Source organism: Hyla sarda, chromosome 3, assembly GCF_029499605.1.
Source record: "Hyla sarda isolate aHylSar1 chromosome 3, aHylSar1.hap1, whole genome shotgun sequence".
In the NCBI taxonomy this organism is placed as follows: Eukaryota; Metazoa; Chordata; class Amphibia; order Anura; family Hylidae; genus Hyla; species Hyla sarda.
In genome coordinates, this window is record NC_079191.1 from 200,841,356 (window position 1) to 200,851,286 (window position 9,931).

Here is a 9,931-nt window from a genome sequence, read left to right on the forward strand (position 1 = left end):
AGGTAATGAGGGGAGGATAGAGGAAACTCTTAATGAAGTTACAGGTCCGTGAGAGCCAGAAATCTAGCAAATTTGCAAATAAATTCTTTAAAAATCAGACAATGTGATTTTTATTTTTTTTTCTCATTATGTCTCTTAGTTGAGATATACCTATGATGAGAATTACAGGCCTCTCATCTTTTTAACTGGCAGAACTTGCACAATTGGTGGCTGACTAAATGCTTTTTTTGCCCCACTGTATATGTGTGTGTAAATGTGTGTGTGTGTGTGTGTGTGTGTAATATATAAATATATATATATATCTCTATATCTATCTTGAGACTTGGAGGAGAGACCAATTACCAGAAACTGCTAATGCAGACAAAATAACTAGACTTCATCAACATAGTCTGCGCCAGGAGAATTCCTGTTTGATCCTATAGATTAGGTAAGGGAATATTTGAATCACTTAACCTATTAACACAAAATGATTTGTATAGTGCATTAAGAATCCAAATCCCTTAGTCCTGAACTTCAAGGATAACATATGATATGACACGTAAAACAGAATTAGCTTCTTATGTAGTATTCATTTTATATGCTAAAAATAAATGTCAGTGGACACTTTAGACTAGGGCCCCACTGCAAAATTTGGTCACATATGAGTGGCTATAAAATCACAGCATTACAACAACCTTTATGTTCTTGGGAGAAAAAAGTTGCTCAACAGTCCCTAGAATTTTGACTTTCTCTATCCTTTTGACTTTATACTAGACTCTACTCCTTTAGAGACTGAGGGGGAGGGGCATTGCATGCAGCATATTGACAAGTGTTGCTTGTTTGGTAACACATTTTGGTGTATAGCTTCTGTTAACACGAAGTTACAATTATGATGCATGCTTTTAAAGCAGGGCTTGACAACTTTATGAATCTAGGAGCCAGCAGAAAAAGTAAGGATGTCACACGTCATGCAATGTGACCTCATATGATCAGTCGTTAGTGTCCCCTCATCTTTATCCTGTGTGTCAGTCAGAAGTGTCCTCCGGTGTTCACGAGCGGATGTCTTCAGTCAGTGCTCCAGTGTAATGTGACTGCCGTTAGCTGTTGCGCTCCTTACTACCAAATAAGGTTGCCGATTGGTCCCAACGGTCACCTGAAGTCCGCTGCTCCTGTAACACCGGATCACCGATTGTATAAAGAACAAAGATATCAACATTGAATGAAGGGAGGGATCAGTAAAACTGTGTGTGTGTGTGTGTGTCTGGGATTTGGCAAGCCTTGTTTAAAAGTTTACCTGTATTTTGGCAAGAAGGTTATGGTGCTCGCACTGCTGTGTTTGATCCCCAAAGTATCCTCTCCATGGTGCACAGCCATTTCTAATTTTCTCCATTTCAGGAGGCGTGACTAGAGCAGTGTTACTTGACAGCAGTACACACATCTACATTTCCTTTCCCATTTACTTTTCTGGCCAACCACAGGACACCACCTACTCCTCTGCTATTTTATAGTGATGGAGAAAGTACATTGTGTCTGTGGGAAATGAGTCAGGTTTTAGGGACGGGCACACGCTGCTGCGCACTTCACCCAGCTGTAACTTGCAATTGCGATCTTGGGAATTAAACTTTTTACATGTCATGAACATGTCAAAAGTTTATTCAAATGAAAGCGATCCTTTATTTAGTGATCAGGCCAGGGTATATATACAGTGGGGGGGGGGGGGGGGGATGGGGGGGGAAGTATTTAGTCAGCCACCAATTGTGCACGTTCTCCCACTTTAAAAGATGAGGCCTGTAATTTTCATCATAGGTATACCTCAACTATGAGAGACAGAATGGGGGGAAAGAATACAGGAAATTACATTGTAGGATTTCTAATGAATTAATTGCTAAATTCCTTGGTAAAATAAGCACAGCGGTCCCTCAACATACGATGGTAATCCGTTCCAAATGGACAATGGTTTGTTGAGGGATCCGTGCAATGTTAAGTATAGGACAGTGGTCTACAACCTGCGGCCCTCCAGATGTTGCAAAACTACAACACCCAGCATGCCCAGACAGCCAACGGCTGTCCGGGCATGCTGGGAGTTGTAATTTTGCAACATCTGGAGGTCCGCAGGTTGTAGACCACTGGTATTGGAGGTTATACTCACGTGTCCTCGCCACTCCGGACCATCACCGCTGCCCTGAATGTCGCCCTCCATCCCTGTCGTCTGGGGTGTCCCTGATGCTCTGGCAAGGCCTCTGCTTCCCCGGCATCCTCTCTCTCTGTCGCCGCCATCACGTCGCTATGCATTCCGCTCCTATTGGATGATGGGACTGCGTGCGCAGTGACGTGATGACGACGATGAAGAGCGCCGATGATGCAGGGGATCCTGAAGAGGATGCGCCGGAGCCCCGAGGACAGGTAAGTGATCGTCAGCGGACCACTCGGGGCACCGTATACGGCTATCCGGTGGCAGCTGAAGAAGTCTGCGCTGCCGGATAGCAGTTTATGCGATGGCACCGACATACAAAAGCATCGTATGTTTATTCTGCCTTCAACGTGCGATGGCCTCTGAGAGGCCATCGTATGTTGAAATGATCGTATGTCGGGGCCATAGTAGGTCGGGGGGTCACTGTATTTGGTCACCTACCAACAAGCAAGATTTCTGGCTCTCACAGACCTCTTACTACTTCTTTAACCCCTTAAGAACCAAGGCCATTTTCAGCTTAACCTGTTAAGGACCCAAGGCATACCTGTACGTCCTGAGTCCGCTCCCGTTCTATAACGGGGGGCCACGGCGTGGCCCCGCATCATAGCTGGTCGGGCCCAGCCTCTAACAACCACCGGGACCCATGGCTAATAGCGCGCTGCATTGATCGCGGTGCCGCACGCTATTAACCCTTTAGACGCGGCGTTCAAAGTTTAAGCCGCATCTAAAATAAAAGTGAAACCATGCCGGTTAGCTCAGGGAGCGGTTCGGGATCGCCGCGGTGAAATTGCGGCATCCCGAACAGCTTATATGACAGTCGGAGGATCCCTACCTGCCTCCTTGCTGTCCAATCGCCGAATGACTGCTCAGTGCCTGAGATCCAGGCATGAGCAGTCAAGCGGCAGATTCATCGATCAGTGGTTACTTATGGAAACCACTGATCAATGTAAAAGATCAGTGTGTGCAGTGTTAAGTCCCTATGGGAGCTATAGTACTGCAAAAAAAAAAGTGAATAAAGATAATTTAACCCCTCCCCTAATAAGTTTGAATCACCCCCCCTTTTACCATAAAAAAAAAAAAGTGTAAATAAAAATAAACATATGTGGTATTGCCGCGTGTGGAAATGTCCAAATGATAAAAATATATTAGTTAAACTGCACAGTCAATGGCGTAAGCGCCAAAAAATTCCAAAGTCCAATAAGTCCTATCAATGCAAAAATGGTACCGCTAAAAACTTCAGATCACGGCGCAAAAATTGAGCCCTCATACCGCCCCATAAGCAGAAAAATAAAAAAGTTATAGGGGTCAGAAGATGACAATTTTAAACGTATAAATTTTCCTGCATGTAGTTATGATTTTTTTTTCCAGAAGTGCGACAAAATCAAACCTATATAAGTAGGGTATAATTTGAACCGTATGGACCTACAGAATAAAGAGAGGGGGTGTCATTTTTACCAAAAAATGTACTGTGTAGAAACGGAAGCCCCCAAAATTTACAAAATGGCATTTTGTTTTTTAAATTTTCTCACAATGATTTTTTTCTCTGTTTCGCCGTAAATTTTTGAGTAAAATGACTGACATCGTTACAAAGTAGAATTGGTGGCGCAAAAAATAAGCTATCATATGGATTTTTAGGTGAAAAATTTAGTTATGATTTTTTTAAAGGTAAGGAGGAAAAAATGAAAGTGCAAAAACTGAAACACATGGTCCTTTAGGGGTTAAGGTCAAAATAGGCTTGGTCCTTTTAAGGGGTTAAGAAACATTTCTCTGTATGTGTAGTTTATGGACAGCCACGGTTCTTTTCAGTCTCGTTAAACTCAAATAGTCGCAAGTCATAGCCTGATCAGACCTGACTTACAAAAAATGCCTTTGGAAACCTCTTAAAAAGTCAAAGGCCCAGATTTATCAACCTGTGTGAAAGAAAAAAATGAGATTTATCATTCTTTTCAAACGTATGGCTTTTATATGACAATTTTTTATTATTTTTTGCTTACATGCCCTATTTATCAAATAGTCGCACAACCTTGATAAATAAATCGCACGTAAGCAAAACCCGGGAAACCCGCTTACAAAAGCATTTTTTTAAAGCAGAAAGTTTTCCCTTATGTTAATAGCCATAGTTCTTTATCAACCCTTTATTACCAGTAGTGTTGCTAGAGAGTGACTGGGAGGGGGGGCATACCGCAGCGGGTGACACCCTGACTGACCTGCCTGGCACTAAATAGCTGCGCTCCAACTATCCCGCAACAACCCATCCACCCTCCTCAGAAAAAAAAAAAAATGCATACGCCCTGCATTCAGAGTCCTTAAGGACGTGGGGCATATGCATACACCCGTGGGAATTCCGATCCCCGCCGCTAGCCGTTTGGGGACCGGACCGGGATGCCTGCTGAAATCATTCAGCAGGCATCCCGGCACATCACCGAGGGCTGTCTGGGCATGCTGAGAGTTGTAGTTCTGTAACATCTGTCCCTTCAGATTTTGCAATTTTCATGAAATGTTTGAAAATTGCTACTCTGTTTTGAAGCCCTCTAAATTTTTTTCCAAAAGTAAAAATATGTCCATTTTATGATGCCAACATAAAGTGGACATATTGTATTTGTTAATAAAAATAAAATGTATTTGGAATAGGGATCGACCGATTATCGGTATGGCCAATATTATCGGCTGATAATAACGATTTTGGGCATTATCGGTATCGGCAATTACCTTGCCGATAAGCCAATAATGCACCGCATTATGGACCCCAGGAACAGGTAATTATAAAACCGGGGATGGGGGAGGCAGTGCGGCGGGTCGGGGGTCGCGGTGCGGCGGGTCGGGGGGGGGCGGTGGCGGTGATAGGTCTCAGGACCCCCGGACAGGCAGGGGGAGAGAAGCGGGTGGGGCGGTGGTCTATGGCACCACAAAAGCCACTGCAGTGCATTGATTTCAAGCGCCCGCTTTAAATCAATGATCTGCAGCGGTGTCACGGGGGGATAATTAGCCGATAACTTATACCGGAATATCGGTATAAGTTATCAGCTATCGGCCCTAACCTACACCGATATCGGTATCGGCCCTAAAAAAAACGATATCGGTCGATCCCTAATTTGGAATATCCATTTTCCTTACAAGCAGAGAGCTTCAAAGCTAGAAAAATGCTAAATTTTCATTACCTTTTGGGATTTTTCACCAAAAAAGGATGCAAGTAACGCCGAAAATTTACCACCAAAATAAAGTAGGATATGTCACGAAAAAACAGTCTCAGAATCAGAATATTCGGTAAAAGCTTTTTTGAGTTATTAATTCGTAAAGTGACGGTGGTCAGAATTGCGATAAAGGGCTCAATCCTTAAGGGGTTAAAACATACTATGCCGCACCATGAATATCCATACTCTGGAGGCTTTTTTGTTTAATTTTGAGGCCGCATTTTGTGAGGCCGGAGTTTACGTCAGGAAGGGAGACAGCGCAGCACCAACAGGCACATAAACAATAGTGAAGCCACACAAAAAAAAAGTCTCTGTATGTTACCCACCCCAAAATGTGCATGAAACTGTATTACTATGGATATTTTTAGTGCCACATATGGGTTATTTACGTAGTCTGTAAAAATTCTTACACAATTATTTTGTGCCTTATTCTACTTTAACACAACATTCATTTTAAAATTTAGTGCGTACGCCAGCATGTACATGTCGTAAAGTTAACAAGGTGTGCAGTGTGTATTTTCAACCTTAAAATTAATAGTTATTAGTTATATAATAAATTTTTTCTATATTTAACATTAATGTAGTAGCTTTGTTTCATGATGCAGAACAAGAACAGTTGTTAAAGTGGGTGTTAATTTCCTTTTCTGGGGACGTATGGACTTTCTGTAAAGCTGCATTCACACCTCGTTTTCAGTCTACAGTTGCCAGATCAGGCTGGGGGAGGGGAAAACCGGGCGCTCCCGTACCCCAGCCGGACTGGCGCTGAAATCCATTTACTTTAATGAGTCGACCGGTCGGCTCATTTTTGACCCGTATCCGGTTTTGTGACCGGACCTAAAACCGTAGTATACTACGGTTTTAGGTTCAGTCAGGAAACCTCATACGGGTCAAAAATGAGTCGACCGGTCGGCTCATTAAAGTAAATGGATTTCAGCGCCAGTCCGGCTGGGATACAGGAGCGCCCGATTTCCCCCTCCCCCAGCCGGATCTAGCAACCGTATGCTGAAAACAGGTTGTGAATGCAGCCTAAGCCAGGTTGGACCTGGAATACATATGCAACCTTTAAATAGAGATGGAACTTTTTTTCTTCATAAATTGCGACTATCGCAGTAGATAAATACATGACCACTGCTAAGTAAAAAAAAAATATAAGAATAATTACGTCAGCAGATTTAAGAAATTTGCTTTGGAATAAGCAAAAATCAGTAAGTTGCAGCATGTATAGAAAAGTCGCTCGTGCGCAAGTACGTGCAATTTTTTTTTTACACAAAAAAAAAATCTACTACGGAGCTTGATAAATCTCATAGTGATTTTCCCACAAGAACCAATCGCAGCCCAGCTTTCACTTTACCAGAGCTCGTTAGCTGAGCTGTGATTGGTTGTTGGGGCAAAATCGCTTAATTTTTTTTCTCTCACACAGTTTGATAAATCTGGGCCAAAGTCTCACAAAGTTGCAACTGAAAATTTTTCTGCAGAAAAGTCGCAGAGTAATCGTAAAAAATGGTGTTCTGAAGTGATTTTATTGGTTTTTGCTTATGTGCGCCAGATTTATCAACCCCCTGTGAAGTATGATAAATATGTCACACTTAAGTAAAACTAAAGCAAAATAAAAATGACTTCAAAAGTCCTTTGCAAAGACAACAATGATAATTCTCCCCTAATGTTGTTCTTGGTTTGGTCTGTAGTGGTGCCACTGGGAAATTAAATAGGTGCTGCCACAGTTAGCTGTGATCACTTAATTTTTAAAGGATTCTTGTAAGAAAAGGGATTTGCACAAAACAGACAATTCCTTGATATAATTACATATTTTCCACCATATAAGACGCCATTGGCTGTCCGGGCATGCCAGGAGTTGTAGTTTTGCAACATCTGGAGGTCCGCAGGTTGAAGACCACTGGTATAGGAGGTAGTACTCGCGTGTCCCCGCCGCTCCGGACCCGTCACCGCTCGTCACCACTGCCCTGGATGTCGCCCTCCATCGCTGTCGCCGTGTCCCCGTTGCTCCGGAACGTCTCTGCTGCCCGGTATCTTCACTCTCCGTCGCCGCCATCACATCGCTACACACGCCGCTCCTGTTGGATGACGGGACGTCGTGTGTGATGACGACGAAGGAGAGTGCCGGCCATACAGGGGATCCGGCACGGAGCAGAAACACCGAGGAGGCAGGTAAGGTCCCTCCCGGTGTCCTGTAAGCTGTTCAGAATGCCGCGATTTCACCACGGCGGTCCCGAACAGCCCGACTGAGCAGCCGGGTTAGTGTCACTTTCGCTTCAGATGCGGCGGTCAGCTTTGATCGCCGCCTCTGAAGGGTTAATACAGGGCATCACCGCGATCGGTGATGCCCTGTATTAGCCGCGGATCGCGGTGATGCCCTGTATTAGCCGCGGGTCCCGGCCGTTGATGGCCGCAGGGACCACCGCTATAGGACAGGGTTTTAATGTGTATTTGCCGTATAAGACGCACCAACTTTCCCCCCCAGTTTTGGGGAAGAAAAAGTGCGTATTATACAGCGAAAAATGCGGTATGTATATAATATTTCAAAAGAGAAGGAATCAGGTTTCTACCTTCATTTTTCAAAGCACCTCTTAAAGGGAACCAATCATCAGATTTTACCCTACACAACGCTTGGCAAAGGGTTATATAGGGTAAAATCTTTATTTTCACCATTCCCGGGGGACGCTCCTGCCCCCAGGGATGGTGAAGATTTGAAGTTATAAACTAGTCACCGCCGCTGCCGTAAGTAGTCCCCTGGGCGCGGAGCTCTTCTCACCTACTCCCGTTTTTCCGCCGGCAGCGTCGCCCCCCACCGTTTGATTGATGGGCAGTGTCATCGCTCTGCTTTGTCTGTTCAGTGAGCGGAACAATGACGCGGCCCATCAATCAAGCGGAGGGAGTGTCGCTGCCGGCCGAAGAACGGGAGTAGGTGAGAAGAGCTCCCCGCCTAGGTGACTACTTACGGCCGTGGCGGTGACTAGTTTAGAACTTCATATCTTCACCATCCCTGGGGCAGGAGCGTCCCCTGGGGATGGTGAGGACAACAATTTTACCCTATATAACGCTTTACCAAGCATTATATAGGGTAAAATCTGATGATTGTTCCCTTTTAAATATGATGGCTCGGATCAGGTTGGTTGATATTGGCAACTCCTCCACATTTATCTTTCACTGGCTTTGCTAAATCTCAGACATGTTTGTTCACTTATCTCTTGTGCACTCTGCCTTTACAGGAGGACTGCAGCACAAATGAACAGAACATCAAACCAAAGAGAAGCTTTTATGCAGCAAGAGATTTATACAAGTATCGACACCAATATCCAGTAAGAAATTCCTTGACATTTATGGTCTGCTTTGAATGTCTCATTTGTTAAATTAACTGACTTATGCTTTTTATCTTACACTCTTTCTATATGTCAAAAATAACGGTTTGTAGCACTTTTCTTACTCTCTTTACATAAAGTTAAGACTTAAAGGGGTACTCTGGCCCTAAGACATCTTATGCCCTATCCAAAGGATAGGGGATAAGATGTCTGATTGCGGGGGTCCTGCTGCTGAGGACCCCAGCAATCTCTTATGCAGCACCCACCTGTGTGTGCCCCACGCAGCGCTGGAGGCTCAGAGTCTGAAGCCTCACAACCAAGGGGCCGGAGTATCATGACATCACGACTCCGCCCACATGTGACATCATGCCCTGCCCCTTCAAGGCAAGTCTATGGGAAGGGGCGTGACGGCTATCCCACAGGTGGGTGCTGCATGGGAGATTGCAGGGGTCGGGCATAAGATGTCTTAGGGCAGGAGTACCCCTTTAATGTAGCTGCTGTATTTTTCTGGCATATGGACAATGACTTGGATTACTTAAATAATACAGACTTCACCGACTGTAGCAGACAAACGGAATCAGTGGATTTGCCATTATTACTGAGCTTCCTAATGTTGGTGTACTTGTATTTACTATATTATGATTTTAGATGTCATTCCCTATTAGTGTGTCACAGATGCATATACATGGCTTCAAGGCGCTGCTACCTAAATTATTACAGGGTTTGCTTTCTGCTTTCAAAAATACAGCTTGAAAGGGGTTGATGTTTAAGTCCGTCTTTTTTTTGTCATTGAGTCACTGCCACTCTGCATTAATAGTTGGAATCTACAGTGCGCCAAGGTCATCATAAGCATCAACAGTAACCTTGTTTGCTGTTATCATAATCTACATACATGTTGACTGTATTATAGTGTGTGTGTGTGTGTGTGTACTAAATGTTGATATCCTTTGTATTGCCTAGTATTATATTTTTTTTTTTTTTTTTTTTTTTTTAGAAAGCATAATTTTTAAACATAGTTAGTTAGTCTTCCTTTCAATACTAGAATTGCCTTTATTACATTGTGTTTTTTTTATTTTTTTTCTGTAACACTTGCTAACTGCAGCTTCCCATTGAGGACCTTAGCAGCCTTGCCTGCAGGCTTTGTGGTATTCCCAGTTAAGATTTTATTATAGCTGGCTGCTTTACCACAGCTAAATGGCTTCTCATCATAGTCTAGAAATCTGATCCGTCAAGCATGGAATTCTTGACTTTGA

The 9,931-nt window shown here is 43.7% G+C and overlaps 1 protein-coding gene across 1 annotated transcript in view; it reads left to right on the forward strand.

Moving 5' to 3' along the window:
• The window catches only part of OGFRL1 (opioid growth factor receptor like 1), a 53,852-nt gene that overhangs the window by 18,436 nt on the left and 25,485 nt on the right, over positions 1 to 9,931 (forward strand). Inside the window, exon 2 of the mRNA XM_056563581.1 lies at positions 8,589 to 8,678. Coding sequence (XP_056419556.1) covers positions 8,589 to 8,678 — 90 coding nt within the window. The remainder of the gene's footprint in view (positions 1 to 8,588; positions 8,679 to 9,931) is intronic.